At 44.5% G+C, this 20,528-nt stretch overlaps 1 protein-coding gene across 29 annotated transcripts in view; it reads left to right on the plus strand.

The window, feature by feature from the left end:
• The window catches only part of GIGYF2 (GRB10 interacting GYF protein 2), a 333,184-nt gene that overhangs the window by 36,066 nt on the left and 276,590 nt on the right, over nt 1-20,528 (plus strand). For 25 of the 29 annotated variants that reach the window (XM_078775747.1, XM_078775759.1, XM_078775749.1 and 22 more), the window contains exons 5-7: nt 8,112-8,220; nt 14,811-14,963; nt 15,678-15,786. In XM_078775747.1, the coding sequence (XP_078631873.1) occupies nt 8,112-8,220; nt 14,811-14,963; nt 15,678-15,786 (371 nt within the window). The remainder of the gene's footprint in view (nt 1-8,111; nt 8,221-14,810; nt 14,964-15,677; nt 15,787-20,528) is intronic. The other 4 variants (XM_078775766.1, XM_078775768.1, XM_078775757.1 and 1 more) reach the window with 1 other exon arrangement.

Consider the following 20,528-nt stretch of genomic DNA (forward strand, 5'->3'; position numbering starts at 1 on the left):
TGGCGAGCCGCAAATTAATCCTCAAAAGCCACGGTGCACACACACACACACATCAGATACGTCCGAAAGCAGTGGAAACGGCTGACGAAGCAACGAAACCTTGCTCGACGCGCAAAGCGTGCGATTCAAAATGGCCGACGGCCCGTTCTCGGGTCGAAACGACACGGCGATGATTCCTCGGAATTCAACGCCAAACCTGACACGCAGGTTGATCAGTTACCGCGAGAACAACTCTGTCGCAGGATTTCCTTTCCCAGGAACCCCGAAAGTTCGCTCGTGACTCTTGCTCGCCAACGTTCGGTTCAGAACTCGGCGCGACTCGGCTTTCTTGTCTGACTCACACACTCCGCCATTTTTTCCCTCTGCTTCCTCTTCGTAGTCCGGTTCCTGATCCGGTTTCCTGTTTCTTTTAACATAAACTTTTAACTTTTGAAAATAGAAATATCTGTTCCCTTTAAATCACAACAATAATAATACATGGAATCAGAAATATTTACAGTGGATGCAAACCACCACAATGGAAGTGACGAATCCGTAACATACTGTGGCCAAATAGCTCTACTTTTGACTCATCTGTCCAGAGCACATCGTTCCAGAAGTGCTGGTCTTTGGTAAACTTTAGGCTTGCTCTGATGTTCTTTCTGGACAGCAAACGTTTCCTCCTGGCACACCTCCCATGAAGATCAAATTTGTGCAGCCTCTTTCTAATGGTAGACTCGTGCACTTTGACATCAACAGTGGCAAGAGCTACCTGTAGGTCCCGTGATGACATTCTGGGGTTCTTAGAGACTTCTTTCAGCATCTTGCGGTCTGCTCTCAGGCTGAACTTGCTGGGGCGGCCTGGCCTGAACAAGTTGGCAGTTGTTTGGAATCTTCTCCACTTGTAGATGATCTTCCGGACAGTCGAATGATTGATTTCAAATTGTTTGGAGATCTTTTTAAATCCCTTCCCAGACTCGTAGGTATCTATAACCTTCTTTCTGAAGGCCTCAGAGAGCTCTTTTGATCTAGGCATGGTGACACCACACACTTCAACAACAAAGAGCAAACCAAACCAAATGTCTCAGGTTTAAATAAGACAGGTTCCACCAAGATCCTCTCTAACGATGTTCTAATTATTTGCACCTGAGCTGGTGCACCTGATTCTAATTTTAGGTATTTGAAGTAGTGATAAATGTAGGAGTGTACTTACTTTTTCCACATGTGAAATTTGCATTTATGTTTATTTAAATTATACAATGGACTACAAAATGGAAATGTTTCATGATATTTGTTATATTATATCACCTTTATCTATCAATATTGTTGAAATGAAGATCAAATAGCTGTATGTTGAAATATGTTGAAAAAGTCAAAACTTTACATGGGGTGTACTTACCTTTTCACGTGACTGTATGTGCTCTTGTTAATCCAGACTCCTTTGTTCCCAGTTCCCAATGTCGGATTAGCAAAATTGTCAGATAAATTATTTTGCGAATTAGAGGGATAAAATGAATGTTCTGTCATTCTGTCAAAATGTCTGTCAAATGGAAATCTGTTCTATGGATGCTTTGTTCGGATAGCGAGATTTCCGGATTAAACGGGGTCGGATTAACAAGGGTTGACTCCATCTCTCTATCGTTAAAAGCTTTGTACATACTTTACAGGTGTACTCGCTTTATAGAAGCACTCACATTTTAATTGTACATACTTTACAGGTGTACTCGCTTTATAGAAGCACTTACATTTTAATTGTACATACTTTACAGGTGTGCTCGCTTTATCGAAGCACTCACATTTTAATTGTACATACTTTACAGGTGTGCTCGCTTTATCGAAGCACTCACATTTTAATGGTTCATACTTTATAGGTGTGTCCCTGGTGTTGTTTATATAGGTTTATAGCCTGTCATCCTTCCGAGGTCGGCTAATTGAGTACCAGTTCACTGGTAATTCCCTGCTTGTCGTAAAAGGCGACAAAAAGGGTTGGCGGCAGGAAGGGCATCCGGCCGTAATACACACTTTATAGGTGTGTCCCTGTTTAGTCCCTGGTGTTGGGCTAGCGGCTAGGGTGCCGGCTTAGGATCCTAGGATCCTGGGTTCGAATCCCGGTCAATCGCTGAATTAACGCCAGGGGGGTTGACTCAGCCTGTCATCCTTCCGAGGTCGGCTAATTGAGTACCAGTTCACTGGTAATTCCCTGCTTGTCGTTAAAGAAAAGGGTTGGCATCAGGAAGGGCATCCGGCCGTAAAACATTGCTTCAAAAAGGGGACCGAAAAACAACAACAACCACAGTTCCCGAAAAAGGCCAACCCCCGCTTGCGGGGAAAAATGGCCTCTAAAGGTGGTTTTTATACTTTATAGGTGTAATCGATTGAAAAACAGATAAAATGTAATACTGACTACCACCAGATGGCGTTTGTGTCGTATGTTCTTTATAAATACACTCGTGTTCTTAAAACACATTTTATAGACATACTTGCGTTCTAATTGGACACCAGTTATAACAAAAGCATTTGAAAAATTGCAAAAGGATATAGGGATGGGCACAAATTATCATGTGAAACCATCCCGACATGTTTCTTTGACTAATGCTTGTTCCCTGTCCATCCCCCAATTCTTCACAATAATAGTGCATGTTCATCGTTTCCATTAATTAATCTGACCAATGAAATGTTAAACAGTTAATACACACATACACACACACACACACACACACACACACACACACACACACACACACACACACACACACACACACACACACACACACGATTGTTGTTTCCCTCCTCTCTCAACTGTTCTTTTTGTCCTGATGTGTTCAGTGTCGTAATATGAGTGAGCTCTTACACGAGCCTCGACTTTGTATACAAAAAAAAAAAAAAAAAAAAAAAACCACACACACACACACACACACACACACACACGGTTGTGGTGGTGATTGTGAACCCAAATGAAGAGAGAGGTGTATTGTGTCATTTGCAGGCACAACCATTTTTTCGAAGAAAGATGTAGGGATGGTTTCACATGATAATTTCTTATTTTCATCCCTTCCTTGTTTCCATACTTTTTGACAAACAATCCCTACATCCTTTTACCTTTTCTTAAATGTTTTTAAAATATTGTTTTCCGGTTGTCCGTGTGTTCATTCGTCCATCAGTTTGTTTTTTTTACCGCTAACCTTTACCGGGAGGGGGTGGGGGGCAACATCCATCTATGCTTTACAACATGCAACATTACAAAACAAACAACTAAATCTCACATTCGAAGCCAGCGATCCACAGAGAAAAAACAGTCAAAACCTGTCGGTTGCAGTCAAGCAGCAGGGCTAAATGGTTGCCCCGCGAACGGAAGGACTGAATAGTTGCCGTGTGAGCAGGCACGAAGCCACTCAACACCTGGAAACCAACGACATCACACCGTTGAGTCACCATCCCCACCAGCCACATCGGGTTGGAGGGGAAAGGTTGAAGGGGGATGGCGTCTAGCAATGTCTGATTGATGCCACACATCCCCACCGGCTGAGGCCAAAGCGCTCAATGGTGTAAGGCAGATCACGGGGCAAACCAATGGGGGAGCAACCAGATCATGGGGTTTCCGCCCAACCCAAAACATGGCTTATAAAAACCCAGACGGAAGTGCAGAGGTTGGTGATGCATCTGGGAAATCTGCAAGAACAGACAGAACCAGCAAGGAAGAACAAGCTGGTGATCACAGTGCAGCGGAGGGCTAGTGAACGCACCGAGTGGCTGAGATTTCCTTGATGTGGTGGCCACGACACACTGATTTACACTATCTTTCTCTTGCTTTCCCTAAATCTAATTTGTTTCCTTTGACCACAAGCCTGGTGTTGGGCTAGCGGCGAGGGTGCCAGCTTAGGATCCTGGGTTCGAATCCCGGTCGATCGCTGAATTAACGTCAGGGGAGTTGACTCAGCCTGTCATCCTTCCGAGGTCGGCTAATTGAGTACCAGTTCACTGGTAATTCCCTGCTTGTCGTAAAAGGCGACAAAAAGGGTTGGCGGCAGGAAGGGCATCCGGCCGTAAAACATTGCTTCAAAAAGGGGACCGAAAAACGACAACAACCACGGTCCCCGAAAAAGGCCAACCCCCGCTTTGCGGGGAAAAATGGCCTCTAAAGGTGTTTTTTTTTTTTTTTTTTTTACCACAAAGAGCATCAACTGTTCTGGGAAAGCCCTTGTCCTTCTTCGGGCTGGCTTCCTGACTCGCACTTCATGCTTTCCTCTAAGCACCTCTCCTTACACTTCACATTGGACTCTCTACCCTACTCTTCTTTCTGCCCCTCCCCTCTTTTGTTGGGGCCAACGTGTGCCCACTGGCTTACGTCCAGTGAGTGAGAGGCTGACCCTACACCTCAAACGAATCTCTCCTTCTCTTTGTACCTCTTCCTTACCTCGTTTACCCAGAATGACTGATGCAACTGTGTTGTAGAACCTGTGGCTAAGTGACTGACGAAGACTGAGCTTCTGTTCTCGGGGTAATAGCTTTCTTCTGTGACACTGTTTGTAAATACATGCTTATTGTGGAACTATTTAAATCATTTCCCAAACTGCCCGATTGTCTTTTTCCATTGGTTCGACCAAAGTGTGTAACTAGTGGCAAGAGTTCTGCCTCGCTGATTCGTTGTGGTCAGCCAAGCTGAAGCTGGCAAGGCCCTGTTGCCATTGAGGCCCAGGGCCAGGTGTTAGTGGGTGGATCATGCCACACTAAAGGGCACATACTCTCCCCCTCCATGCAGCCTGATAAAGTGGCAGAGGGTGCGGCGACTCTGTGTACGGATAGAGTGGAGTTGTTGGCAATTGAACTAATATGGAACAGAGGCAGTGGGTGCAACGACCGTCAGAGCGAGTTAGTTAATTTGCACGTTGCTGCTCTTGTATACACGTCCTGCTTCCATGTTTGATTGATGTTCCTGCCAGTGTCTGCCTGCAGGCTGTAGGATGCAAGTCACTGCAAGAACCAGGCCATGTAGCGTGTTATTCCATCCAACAGGCCCGGTGTCATTGCCCTTTCATCCGCAATCCTTAACCCCCAGGTTCTTCATGTTATTTTGCTTTTGCTCTTAATCTTTTCTTTTGCATTTACTGTCATCCTTTCCTCATCTTCGTATGCTGTTTTGGAATGTGGCCTTAATAGAGTTATGTACATGTTGCATTGTTGCTATTACATGTTTATATGTATGTCATGCGTCTGGTGTTGGGATTTCATTGTATTTGTGTTAAATGAGTTGTATTTGTGCTAAATAAACTACTGTCATTTATTTATTGACACTTTTCACGTTGTATTATTCAAAAATCATTTAAAATCATACATGGGTAGGTGCTTTATTGTCCAACTTTGACTAATTTAAAATGGACACAAATGTATGAACGTGAAACTTCTGCATGTGTTATACTCTACTGTGCCACTCTGGGTGTGTAAGAACCACCCTCATCCTCGTCGTGCTGTTCCTGGGTATAGAATTAATGCTTAGTGTGCCTCACAAGCTTAAACAGCATATTGGTGAAAGTAACAATTTTTACTTTGGGTTATTTGAAAAACAAATTTGGATGGTGTTTTGTCCTGACTTGATTATGCATTTCATTTAACATCGTTTTTTTTTATTACGGGCTTCTTCCAATTGAATTTTTTGCATACAATATCCAGCCTCAAGGAAGAAAGATTTTTTTTTTTTTTAAGTACAGGGTGACCACAAAAAACGGCCCAATTCAGTTTCCTGCTTCAACATGGTACGTTGTGATTTGGAGCGGTTGTGCCAGGCAACTGATTCAGGCACTCCGAACATATTCCCGGGCCTGTTTGCTGTGTGACAGTGCTCAGGTGGAACGCCTGAGCCAGTCGGGAGACGTGCTGATGTGGACCGTGTGCCCCATTACCCAAATTAGCGACCCGAAGGTGGCCGCTCAGATGCAGCTACGTTTTGTACTGGGTGCTAGCCACGACTAAACCCAATCTGTCCTTTAATGGACGTTTATAGCCAATTGAGTCATTCTGAGACCAAAGTAATTTATGAAAGTGTATTGTTGAGGCAAAGCATGGGAATACAAGAAGCAATACATTTATTCATCATAAATAAACCCCTACGCACCCTGAGTAATGGACAAGTGGTAGTCATTCATGATTATGTCCTTAAGCCTCAGACATTCCACAGAAGAAAGACCAGTGGGAATTTGGCAGGACAGAAATACTGCTGCTTCATTCGATGGGACACAGCGAGACCAAAGGGTGAATTTGGCCCCAGTGGGAAAACAGTTCGTGCCGCAAGCACTAGCCAGCATAATGGAAGGTAGGGTCCGGCACCATGTGAGGTGGAAGCTGGTGGAAGGTTGTAGGCAGAGTGCATCTTGTGCAAAACTCACGGAGATTGTGTGCAGCTTTTGGTGCCGGGTCCTGGAGCATTCTCCCTGCCCCTGTGGTTCACGCCGCCCTTTATTGTCTCAGCCCCCACCCTGCTCAGCTGTCATTGCCTTGCGGCCCAGTCCGTGGGCGGGGTATCCTGCTATGACCTCTCACCGAGATTGGTGGTGCAGGTGTTTGTCGTGGTTGCTTTTTCTACTTGAACTCCTGCCAGTGGCCTGTCTGATCGTTTAAAGTAACATGCAAGACAAATCACAGAGGGATAAAACACTCAAGAGGTTTAAAAGGAAGGCTGTTTTACACACACACACACACACACACACACAAACATACACACAAACATACACACAAACATACACACAAACATACACACAAACATACACACAAGCATACACACAAGCAATCAAGCATACACATACACACATACACACACACACAGCTGACAACAGCTTTCTTTATGAATAATGACGCATAATCCTATATCACAATTAAATTACCTCACGTTTATCCTAATACATGCAATAAGGGACATAACTATCATAAAATATGCAAAGTTATCCCCTGGAAGGCATTCCCACAACAATATCCAATACCTTACACAGGTGTACAAAGTATAGTTCACGTATAGTCAGTATTTTGTCAAGCGAGCCCCATTTTTACCTCAGCAACAGAGGGTGAACGGAAGTTATGTTTTCACCACTGTCTGTTTGTTGCAAAAAGCAGGATATCTCAAAATGTTAATTGACAGATTCGGTTGAAACTTTGTAGACAGATTGGGTGTGTGACAAACACGTAATGATTTGATTTTGTTGACGATCCATATCCGGTTCTGGATACGATAATTTTTAAAGTGATTCTTCACCATTGACAAATAGGGCCAAAAATGACATACAGTATAGCATGATATCTCAAAAAGTTATGGACGGATTAGGACGAAACTTGATTAGACATGTTGGGTGTGTAACAAAGACACATTGATTCGACTTTCGTGAAGATCCGGATACGATATTTTTTTTTTCATTTCAGTGATTCTTCACCATTCAGAGATAAGGCCAAAAACGATATCTAGCATGATATTTGTTGATGGAGAATGACAAAACTTGGGAGATTAGTCAGTTAGGTGACAAGAACAATCTGATTATATTTTAGTTCAGGCCTGGATGCAGATCAGGCCCATCGGTGGAATACAAGCACATAAACTGTTCGGCCTGGTTGAAGTACGCGCTCTACCGAGTGCCATTATAGTTTCAACATGGAGTGGACAACTAAAGAAAAATAGTTTTCAGTCAAAATCTATTCTTTTTCCCATCGAATCCAAGTGTGCATGCAGTGTAGAGACATCTGGAGAATGTGCTCTAACCTGCATCAAATCGATGACATTAAAGATATCCATCTGAAGCTTTCCCTAGTGATCATACATCATGTGAAGTAAGTGTGTCCCAAGGAACGTGTGATTTAAAATAAATAAGGTTTATCAAATTGTATGGGTATGTTGTTGTTTTTTGTTCACATTGTAGACTAACTTATTTTTTGATTCGAGATCAGGATATTTATTTTCAATGGAAAAAAAAAAGCTTGTGTCCGAAATAAACTTTTGATATTGCTTTGTTGTGGTTCTTTTGAAGTTGGTATTTTGTCAGGTTCAAAAACCGTTTGAGAGGAGGTTACGGTTTGTAGATAAAGTTCAAAGCAAATATTATTTTGTCAGTTTCTTAGCAGGTAATTACATTTACGGTTCCTCCTTTCATCCTCAGCGAAATTTTTCAATGTCGGTGAATAGTGCAGCTGTGCTGCGTCTCATGGGTCGAGGAGCGGGACCCCCAGCAGCGGCTGCCCGTGGACGCGGAACCGCAAGGGGGCGAGGTGAGTCTGCTGACCGTGCTTGCCTTAACGGACTGCTTCGGTGCTTCTACGATTCTCAGTCAGGAATGCAAACGAGTTATCTTTGTGTTGTAAGCTACCTGAGGGAAGGGGAATGTAGGGGAACAAGGGATAAGGTGGGGTGTATTTTTATTTATAAAAAGCTGAGGCTCGTGGAGAAGCGAGACAGGAAGGACTGAAGCAGAGAAGCAGGATTTCAGGGATGCACTGGAGAGGATGATGGTAGTATTAAGCTCTCGGTGATGCTGCTCATTGCAGGAGACTTTAATGCACGTGGGAATAGCGGAGCCAGGTGAAGAGGAAGGAACGGGGAACGAGGAATAGAGAGGGTCAAGAACTGGTAGAGCTGGTGGCGAGGAATGGGATGGCTATTTCTGGTTCATTCATCCAGAAGTGAGACACTCAAAATATTATTTACAGGAGTGGACAGCGCAAAGTAGAACTGGATTTATTGGTTGTTAGGAAGAAACCGTTTTGGAGGATCAAGGGCCAATGCAGTGGCAGGAGAGCATGCCAGCACACATCACATCACGTCTGTCTGTGTGTGCGGCTGTATGCACATCTGTCTGTCTATGTGCTAGCTGCGTGCAGGTCTGTGTTTTCAACTGCGTCCGCCTGGCTGTGTTTACCATTTTGGAATGCGATTTGTTGGTTGGCATGTATCTGCAGTCTCTTGTAATGCTGTCTTTTTGTTACGGATTTGTGACTTCCGTTATTGTGGTTTTCACCCACTGGACATGTTTCTGATATTTTGTATTATTATTAGTTTCACAAGGTTTATTATTCACGAACGGTTATCAAAAGTTAAAAAGGATAACTGTAAGGGAAACAGGAAACCGAAAGAGGAAGACAATGAGGTGAAGAGGAAGAAGCGGCGCAAAAAGGAGTCGGAGAAGAAAGCCGAGTTGCTCCGGGTTCTGAAGCGAATGTTGGCGAGCCAAGTCACTAGCGAACTTTGGGTTTCCGGGAGAGGAATTCCTACAATGGAGTTGTCGTCGCTGTGACCGGTCAACCTGCATGTCAGGTCTTGCGGTCGATTCAGGAAAGAATCATCGCCGTGCCGTGTGCCACGAGACCGGGTCGTCAGCCGTTTTGACTCGCGCAGGATTCGTGCTTCGCTCGCGGTTTCGTTTCTTTTCAACAATTCTCACCGCATTCAGACGTCGATCTGGTGTGTGCGTGTGACGCGGATTTTTGAAGGCTACTTTGTCCATACCCGAGGGTGCGATTTCTCGGTCGCCTGTAGGGCGCCTTTGGAGTTCCCAGTCGCCCTAAGGGCGCCTTTGCACAGCTTCGGCTGTGTGACTGCCCTGGCCATCCGCACGGGGTTCTGGTCGTTTGGACCTCGTTCTAACGACCGCTGGAGCGAATCAACCTCGCCTTGGAGAAGGTTACAGAGACATTGACTTTGAGGAGTGTCCGTTCATTTGCTGGCAGAGCCGTGAGTCACTTGACTTTATATAAGATATATATAGAGTGCACTCTTAATGGCCATTTGCCTGACCGTATTACCTGTGTGTGATTTATAATACAAGTTTGTTCATTTGTAATCATTGGTGTGGTTTCACTATTGATTTTCAACACAGGGTAATATATTTTTCTGCCGGGGTTCCTCTCGGGGTTTGGAGGTTACCGAGACCAGGAGATTGTAGAGGACTCCATAACAGAAATTGGGGGCTCGTCCAATTGAAACTCGGCTCGAAATTGGGTCTTCGTCCGGGATATAAAATTCCTTAAATCGTCCGGGATAGAATTCCCTAGCATTCCCAAATTTTCCAATTTTGGTCCCAAATTCCTGGTCCCAAATTTTTTTAAAAAAAAATAATTTTTTTTGTGTTTTTTGGGGAAATTTCTTGTGTGAAGGTTAACAGGTGTAACGGATAGTCACCATGGAGTTTGACGCAGAGAAGTTTACAGCGACCCCTAGTGAGGCACAGTTCCGAGCGTTACTAAAATCGGAACTCTTGATAGTGGGCAAACATTTTAGCTTGGAAGTCCGAGCTAAAATGAAGAAAACAGAGATGCAGACAGTGGTGATAGAATCTATGGTGGAACAAGGAACATGGAGAGAGGGAGCCTTGGATTGGTTACCAGAATAACAAGAAAGTGTGGAGCTCCAAAAAACGGAGATGCAATTGAAGAGCCAGGAAAGGTTAAAAGTACAGGAAAGAGAACTCCAGGAAAGGTTAAAAGTACAGGAAAGAGAACTCCAGGAAAGGTTAGAAGAGAAAAAAAGCAGAGGAAAGGAGAGTGGAAAGAGAACTCCAGGAAAGGAGGTTAGAAGACAAAAAAGCAGAGGAAAGGAGAGCTGCAAGAGAACTGCTCGAAGCAGAGGAGAGAAGAGCCGAAGGAGTTAAAGGACCGTGAATTGGCGCGTCAGCAGGAAATTAAAGTCAAGGAGCTGGAGTTAATGAGAGAACGGGGAGAGGTACCACCCATGCTGACTGGTTCGACAACTAGTCAAAACACCTGGGATGTTGGCAGACATGTGAGGCTGGTTCCACCCTTCAATGAAAAGGAGGTAGCCAAGTTTTTTTTACACTTTGAAAAAGTGGCTCAAATGCTAAAATGGCCGGAGGAGTCCTGGACCATATTAGTGCAAAGTGCTCTGGTGGGTAAAGCTCAAGATATTTATTCGGCTTTACCGATTGAGCAATGTGCAGATTATGAGATAGTGAAGAAAACCATTCTCAAAGCCTATGAATTGGTCCCTGAAGCTTACCGGCAAAAATTCCGGAACGCCAGGAAGAGGGAGAATGAGACCCATGTGGAGTTTGCCAGAATGAAAGAAACCGTGTTTGATAGGTGGTGTGATTCAAGAGGAGTTGGGAAAGACTTCGAACTATTGTGACAATTGATCCTGGTGGAGGAATTCCAACAGTGCGTCCACGAGGACATTAAAGTACATCTGGAGGAAAGGAAAGTACCAAAGTTGTATGAGACAGCAACCATGGCGGATGACTATGCCTTAACACACAGGATGAGGTTCCATAAACCTAACTTCCCACCTAGAGTTCGCACGGAGAGTTATGATACATCTGGTGCGGAGAACGAAGATTCAGGGGGGCGGCCTCGAGATGAAAATGAGGACCACTCTGATACCACGACTTCTAGAAATCAGAAGACTGCGGTTCCAGGACAGACCTATCGTCCGGGGGGCTCGAGGCAGACCGCCGCCCCCATGCCTTGGCAGACCACGAGGTTCTCCTCCGGGCCTACTTGCACTTTTTGCCATAAACCTGGACACTGGATGTCTAACTGTTATGCTCTGGGAAAGGAAAATCAGGAGCGGAGTTCGACTAGTACGACTCCAAATGCGATGGCCATTGTGAGAAATCGCCCTCAAAAGGGTTACCAACCATTTATTTCCGAGGGGTTTATGTCACTGGATGGAGCCTCGACTAACCAGAGACCGGTTAGGATATTGAGGGACACAGGAGCACATCAATCTTTAATGCTTGAAGGCATCTTGCCATGGTCCGAGGAGACGGCAACTGGGGATAGTGTTCGTTTACAGGGGATTGGTGGCTGTGTTAGTGCTCCACTTCATGTCATCCATTTGGAGTCCGATTTGGTGTCAGGACCGGTCACCGTCGGTTTACAAGCCACGCTTCCTGTAGAGGGAGTATCGGTTGTTATCGGGAATGATTTGGCCCGTGGTCAGGTTTATGGTAACCCGATGGTTGTTAAAAAGCCCAGTAGGGAAAATAACATCACACCAGTTAGGGATGGCGACAAGTTTAGTAAGTTATTTGAAGGTGGATTGAACTTCAAAACAAAGGAAGATGTTTTGGAGTCTGCCTTCAGCAACTATGGACCGCTTTTGGAAGTAGTGCTGATAAAAGACAGGGAGACACAAAAGTCAAGAGGGTTTGGCTTTGTCACGTTTGAAAACTCAAAGGATGCCAGAGATGCAGAAAAGGATCTGAATAGCAAGAAGTTGGAGGGTCGGACCATAACAGTAGGGAAGGCATTTCGTAGGCGTCGAGGGGTCTACAGAAGAGGACAACGTGGCGGTAGTTTTGGTGGTGGCCGCAGCCGATATTACTATGGGGGCTCCCGGAGTTACGGCAGCTCCCGAAGGAATGAGTATCAGGGTAGCGGCCGAGAAGGAGACCGCTATTCACCTGACTACTGTGACAAGCGGTCCAACCGGGATTATTACGAAAGTTAGAAAGAGTTGAAGGACTGAATGCTGCGGAGCAGCCGAGCCAAAATTCCTACACGGATTAACCGTGAACACCACGTTCCTAAAGGCGTCCATGTAGTGCATACTTCCAGACCTCACCACCCAACCACCATGGGACCTGGTTTTCATCTCGGCCTCCCGGAAAAAGTGCTATCGGTTTGCTGGATTTTGGATCTTTGATCAACCCCTTAACCTTCATTCACAAGAAACTGACAGTAAAAGTCAGAGGGTAATGAGATGGAGTTTGGCTTTGCAGGAGTCCCACGGGAAATTGAACATGTAAAGGGCAGGGACAATGTCGTTGCTGATGCTTTGTCCAGAGTGAATTAACTTTGGAAATCTCTGTGGGTTGTGTGAAATTTTGTTGCTTTATTTTTGAGATGTTGATAACTGTTGCCCAGGGGATGGATGATTTAGATTGTGAATTTACTTTTGTTTATCAAAAAAAGTTTGCATGCAAAGAAAGTTTTCGCTGTGTTCAAACTTTCTTTCTTGAGGGGGGGAAGTGTTACGGATTCGTGATTTCCGTTATTGTGGTTTTCACCCACTGGACATGTTTCTGATATTATGTATTATTAATAGTTTCACAAGGTTTATTATTCACGAACGGTTATCAAAAGTTAAAAAGGATAACTGTACGTGAAACAGGAAACCGAAAGACGAAGACAATGAGGTGAAGAGGAAGAAGCGGCGCGAAAAGGAGATTGAGAAGAAAGCCGAGTTGCTCCGGGTTCTGAATTGAACGTTGGCGAGCCGAGTCACTCGCGAAATCTGGGTTTCCGGGAGAGGAATTCCTACAACGGAGTTGTCGTCGCTGTGACCGGTCAACCTGCATGTCAGGTCTTGCGGTCGATTCAGGAAAGAATCATCGCCGTGCCGTGCGCCACGAGACCCAGTCGTCAGCATTTTGACTCGCGCAAGATTCGTGCTTCGCTCGCGGTTTCGTTTCTTTTCAACAATTCTCACTGCATTCAGACGTCGATCTGGTGTGTGCATGTGACGCGGATTTTTGAAGGCTACTTTGTCCATACCCGAGGGTGCGATTTCTCGGTCGCCTGTAGGGCGCCTTTGGAGTTCCCAGTCGTCCTGAGGGCGCCTTTGCACAGCTTCGGCTGTGTGACTGCCCTGGCCATCCGCACGGGGTTCTGGTCGTTTGGACCTCGTTCTAACGACCGCTGGAGCGAATCAACCTCGCCTTGGAGAAGGTTACAGAGACATTGACTTTGAGGAGTGTCCGTTCATTTGCTGGCAGAGCCGTGAGTCACTTGACTTTATATAAGATATATATAGAGTGCACTCTTAATGGCTATTTGCCCTACCGTATTACCTGTGTGTGATTTATAATACAAGTTTGTTCATTTATTAATCATTGGTGTGGTTTCACTATTGATTTTCAACACAGGGTAATATATTTTTCTGCCGGGGTTCCTCTCGGGGTTTGGAGGTTACCGAGACCAGGAGATTGTAGAGGACTCCGTAACACTTTTGTTTTACTTCTTTATTTTTATTTTTATTTTTTGCTGCATTGTTGCTCGCCATCTTCGAGTCATCGAGAAATAACTACAAGGAGGCAAAACTTATTGTAGAGTAACGACAGCATTGGTTACTGAAGATTATCCTGAGAAACGTGTTTTTTCAAGGAAGGTGTGGAAGGCTAGAATGCCATCTGGAGTAGCATGTTGTTTATGTGTCGAGCATGCGGAGGATGCTGGATGTCATTGGCAAAGAGCTGTGCAACTATGCCTATCAGTGTCAAACTTGCAAAATTTGTCGAGCTACTGCTCTGGCTTCTTGCTTCAAGTTTGAATCCTCAATTTGCCATCATTAAATGTAGTATGTATAAAAAATAAAAAAAACCACCTTTAGAGGCCATTTTTCCCCGCAAGCGGGGGTTGGCCTTTTTCGGGAACTGTGGTTGTTGTTGTTTTTCGGTCCCCTTTTTGAAGCAATGTTTTACGGCCGGATGCCCTTCCTGACGCCAACCCTTTTTGCCGCCTTTAACGACAAGCAGGGAATTACCAGTGAACTGGTACTCAATTAGCCGACCTCGGAAGGATGACAGGCTGAGTCAACCCCCCTGGCGTTAATTCAGCGATTGACCGGGATTCGAACCCAGGATCCTAGGATCCTAAGCCGGCACCCTAGCCGCTAGCCCAACACCAGGGATACTAAATGTAGTATGTATGCAGTACTGTATTGATTTCATGAGAGAACCCAAACTCAGAGTCAGAAATGAGATTTGGAGAAGATCGACTTTTCGTCTCTGGATTTGGTGATTGTTACATTCCTGATGATTGGTTGAAGGCTGATTGGTCTGTACTATTTAAGAAAAACTATCTACTCTTCTTTTGAATTGGATTGTCATTTGCTGCCTTCCATACAGATGGCAGGCAACCCGTAGAGAAGGACATGCTGAAGAGACGTGACAGAGGAGAGCCCAATTCTGCTGATCAGAATTTAAGGACTCGAGGGATGTCATCGGGTCCTTCTGCAGAAGAGATCGCAAGGCCAGTCAGGAACTTCTCCACCTTGTCAGGTGAGAAGTTTGCATCATCTAAGGGATCAGGTTGACCAGGTAAGCATTGGTAGAGTTAAAGTTGGAACATCTTTGCTGGATTAAAAAAAAAAAATAACCATCCTCGGAGCTGTCCACCACTGGAGGAAATTGAAGTGAGGTCACTGATTGAGTGAGGTTACTGGAAGTTACCAAAATGATTTGTAGTTATATATATTCTGAGACCCTTCGATGCCTTGTGAAAACGATGGACAAAACTGAAGATCTTGTCAGGATATTGTGGAAGACATAAAAGCAGGAAATGGTGGTAATGCAAGACCACTTCTGCTTTGTATAATGTCAGTGCATGAAGGGATTGAGATACACAGCTTCCTTTCACAATCAAAATTAAAATATTTAGGACTCTGTTTTAAGAGCGAGTATATAATGTCATTGTGCTGACAAGTCAGTATTTTTGCTTCTTATTATGTAGATAGGCTTGGCTGTATATGATTGTATAGTTTCCTTCGTTTTGCCTTTTAATGATTTGAGTTTTGAACCTTGAGCTTAATTTTTAGTTTAGTTTAAATTAAAATGATTTGAGTTTGCATAGTTTCCATTGTTAAAGAGGTTCTTCTTCACTAGCAATGAATTTTTAAAATGCTATTCATGCATTCTTTTTTGCACAAGTTAGAAATGTTCCATTCGTATGACTTTGGGAACTGTCTTGTTTGCACGCCCACGCAACTTACGCAGGCCGGGGCCGAGGAGAATCAACCTTCTACCAGAGGAGCTTTGATGAGGTTGAGGTGGGCTTTGGGCGTGGAGCTCGAGAGATAAACCGGAGCCAGAGCTGGGAGGAAAGGTGAGAACTTTGATAAAGGTGCTTCAAATTTAACTTTTGGATACTAAGTCGAGGTTCGTTTAAGAGCTCACGGATAGAACATATGATAAAGGGAGCGGGAGACAAGAGGGGGTTGCTGACAGGTCTTGAGCATCCTGCAGGAATATTTGGGGGACAGAGCACAGACAGAACAGGGGGAGCTAGGCCGGAGAGGAGTCTGCAGAAGACAGAAAGACCACCAATCGGCCTGTGGTGAGAGAGAAAGGCCCGCAGAATCAGCTTCATTGTGGGAGATACCATGATTCTGAAAGCTTTGGTTTCTACAGTGTGAAGCTGAGCTAGATGTGTGGGAGGAGCACCAGCGCAGAGGGAAGAGCAGTACCCCATCAAGCTGTGGATGACAGCTTTGTATGTAGTGAGAAGCTCAGTAGTGCCAAGGAAGGACTTCGTATGACGGAGGATGCCCAGTCGGCGACTGGCTTTGGAGGCCAGCTTTGAAATGTGGTTTTGCCAGGAAAGATCATGGCAGATTTATATTGTGTCGGTTCTGCGAAACTGTCATTCCACAGGCAACAGCAACCACCATAAAGGCCCAAGTTAGTTATTTAATTAGTCATCATTCAGATGACTGACACATAAATCATAAGATAATAATCCGATAAATAAGATTATCTCCCCTTTTGTGTCGTGGGTTTTTGGGTTAATATTCGTTGTATGGGATTAGCGAGGTTTTCCCCCTTTTCTCCCCATTTCAGTGTAAGCAAACTCATACTCAAGCAAACGACAACTCAACATAACTCACAACAGCTGCGCTACGTGACCACCTTACACTAATTATGCATATGCATGCCAAAACCCAATTCAAATCACGCGCCAGAACTAAACTGTTACGCCACTCTAACCTTCACCACACTCTTCCTCCAAACACTAGAATAACCACACTACACTAATTAAATCAGTATGGCACATTTATTAACACTTCACTTTATGAGGACATTATACAAGCTCACTGTAGTGTAGCCGCTCTCCATTGCTCATACCACGACGCCTCAACCACAGTACAAATCGTAATGCTGCCCAAACCACAGCTCACCCACCATACTTACTGCCTCAACCACCGCTTCAAACACAATCACAGCAAACACCCTTCGCCGCCTTTGGGGCAACAAGAACGATGCTGCAATGCGCCGGCAGCAGGACCCTCAGACCAGGACTTCAGACCTCATTGCGACGAAGCGCAAGTGTGCTCTAATCGGCCTGTAGCACCTCATTATTTGCCCTGATGCACGCTTCCTTGCAGCACTAATTAAGTTCCCAGCGCACATTCACGCTCGGAAAGCACAGCGGCAGCTCAATGTTAATTATGGAGCTCCGATGTGTGGGCCTTCATTGATGTAATGATGGCATTTTCGTGATTGGAGGCTCACGTGGGCGGTGCCATCCCTGGAGAAATCGGATGTGCACCAATGGGTGTGCCGTAAATACCATTAACCACGCCTAGTGACGCTTTTGATCTGCCCCAAAGTCCTACCCCCGCCAAGCAGCTATATCTATATAAGCACAGTGCTCTGGACGTGCGGAAGGATATTTTGGCTTGGTCGGCGGTATACTGAGAAAAAGGTGGGTTGCAGCTGGGTGGAACGGAGCCTGAGCTGTGAAATAGAGCTTGCGGGACGTAGTGCTGGACGAGCGAGTAATTCAGGGGTATGGTAGGGCGTGCTCATGAAGGCTAAGCCAATTATCACCGCACACATTGTCAATCTCTCACCTCACACATTAAGTTAAGTCTGTCTTCTCACACGTTCTTTCTCTCTCCTGTCTGATCATCTACTTTGGACACAGGAGCTCAACGACGGCACTGACACAAACCTGACGACCCCACACAAACTTAATTTCTCTATCTTCCGCAGATTATTTTGAATGGGCACCTTTGCAATGTGCTTAAATAGGTAATTGTATAAGTTAGATAGACCGGTGGAACTCTTGTCTTTGTCACTGTCCTTTTTGCTGTGCATTGAAATTACTTACACCTTAATTGCTTCCACCTAGACCCCTTGTACATTTTTGCTTACCTTTTTGATTACATTTATCATTTTTGAATGCTGAACATTTTGATTGCTTGTACTTTTGATTGCTTTGAAACATTCAATTGCTTTGAACTGCACCGTATGCTCCCCCTCGGCCTCACAATCGCATTGTAAGCTAGAACAGCACTCGGTAAAGAGCATACCTCCGTTCAACCGAACAGTTTACGTTTTGTATCCCACTAATAGGTCGGATCTGGATGTGGACCTGAACTAAAATCGAATCTCCTTGTTCTTGTCACCTACCCAATTCATCCACCAAATTTTGTCATGTCGTCCACAACTTTTTGAAATGTGTAATGATGGTATCGTTTATATCTATATATCGTTTTTGGCCCGATCACTCATTGTTGAAGAATCACTTTAAAAATCCTCGTATTCAGAACCAGATATGGATCGTCAACAAAAGCTAATCATTACGTCCTTGTCACACACCCAACTTGTCTACAAAGTTTCATCCGAATCTGTCAATTAACCTGTTGAGATATCTTGTTCTCAAGCGGGCAAACAACCAAACAGTCAGAAAGACAGACAGCCAGGGGTGTGAAAACAACCTCCATCTACCTTCTGTGGCAGAGGTAATAAAACCCCTATTGTTGAGCTGCTCTTCCAATCTGTCTGTCCCAGTCCTTTCTTCCACTGATCTAGCATAGTCCGTTTTTAGTATTAACCTTGGAGGTTTAAATTCCCCCACTAATTGGCTCCATTATATGTCCGATGTGCACTGGCAGTTTCGCTCGGTTGCATCTGATCGATATCTGAAGATAAGGTAAGATCAGCACTTAAACGAGGGTGCATTCCCCGGCTAGAAAACCACATGACCCCAGGTAAATGGTAATGAGAACGGAGGTCCATGGACCACATTGTCATCTAATTGACATTCGCGGTTGATTAGCAACCTAACGGGAAGCAAGGTTTACCGTGCTCGGTGGCCTCAGGTCCGGTAGTCTGGTAGGAACCGAGGCAACTCCCCTCGTTGTCGATCCCGAAACCCGTGGCTTTAACAATATGCATCACATTGTTTAAGAAATTCCTTTTCTGTTTAAACTCGTTCTGTTGTCATAGGAAAAAAAAAATTTTGTCATAAAAATTCCATGACGGCTCCAGAAACACTTGAAAAAGGATCAACATCCATTTGTTTTTATTTTGCTTATGTGGGGAGGGGAGATGAGGGGGGAATTTGCACAATCCTGGGAAGTGACGTTTTCAGGAGCTTGCATGTCAAAAAGGTATTTGGTCCTGTGTTTAGTCCATTGCAAGATTGGATTTGACTGACATTCCTGTTCTAATTCTTAACTAAGAGGATTTGCATTTGGAAGCATACTGTTAATGGAAGGGAGTGTGGAGCCTGTTGTCCTTTCTGTTTAATTAATTACGTAAAGGCGACATGAGGTGTTGCTGCTGCTGTTACTGTGTTACAGCTCCCCTCATATCTATATAATGAGAACCAATGTCCGATTGTCAAGTTTTCATCTCCTCCCATAGCATTGATCGCAAAAAGTTTTAAATGGCACCCAATTGGTTGCCCAAGACCCCAGGGAGTGCAGGGTCAAAAAACAATTTGATTTGGACATAACATTTTCAGTATTCACATCGATAAATGCCCAGACAAAGCAAGCCTGAACTATGCTTCGGGTGGCTTGGTGAAAAGTCATGAGACACTGCTTATTGGCTGTACAACGCTAGGTACACTGTGATTGGCTCCTAGCAATTGACATCAATACATGTTGTGCCTGTTTCCCTATTCTTAGGATTTACAAGTACAAACAAGAAAGAGCAATCGGAGATTGCAAACCCTCCCCAGGATGTGTTTTAGTGGTTTTATGGCTCTTATGTTAAAACAAATATGGTGGCCGAACCACATGACCGATGACATCATCATTATTTTTTTCTCCACCAATTTATCCCTAGATGATGCTCAACAAATTTCATCTTGATCGGATAACGTTTTGTACTTGTCAAATTATGACGTCATGATGGAGGCGCTTTTGATATCATCATTAGCATATGTTATTCCTTATGGAGAGTTCTTTACAATGAGCCATGTCTCAAATGTTTCTATGCAGCACTTTCAGGGATATAGAGGTAGAAAGTTTTTCGGTTTTTCCAAGATGGCGCCAATACCACGTGACCTATGACGTTCATAATTATCATTAAAAATTCTACAGTAGGAGTTGCACTTATGGTGAAAATTTCCTATAAATCCGACCAACAGTTGCAGGAGAAGTACATGGAGAAGAGGAAGAAGTTGTTTCTTGGGTTTGTTGATCTGAAGAAAGCATTCGATAGGGTTCCACGCAAAGTATTGACATGGGCATTGAGGAAGTTATGAGTGGAGGAATGGTTGATCAGAGTAGTGATGGCAATGTACAAAAGAGCACGCACAGCTGTAAGGACGAAGGACGGGAACAGTGGTGAGTTTGAGGTGAAGGTGGGAGTGCATCAGGGGTCGGCACTAAGTCCACTACTATTTGTAGCTGTGATGGAGGTGCTGGCTCAGAACGTAAAGGAGGGTTTACCGTGGGAGTTGTTGAATGCAGATGATCTGGTGTTGAGTGCAGAAAGTATGGATGGACTGAAGGAGAAGATGAACAAGTGGAAGGAATGTATGGAGACAAAAGGTCTGATGGTGAATGGTGGAAAAACGAAGCTGATTTCAAGTGGTAAAGCATGTGGTGA

This window comes from Myxine glutinosa, chromosome 4 (assembly GCF_964187855.1).
Source record: "Myxine glutinosa chromosome 4, kmMyxGlut1.1, whole genome shotgun sequence".
Taxonomy (NCBI): Eukaryota; Metazoa; Chordata; class Myxini; order Myxiniformes; family Myxinidae; genus Myxine; species Myxine glutinosa.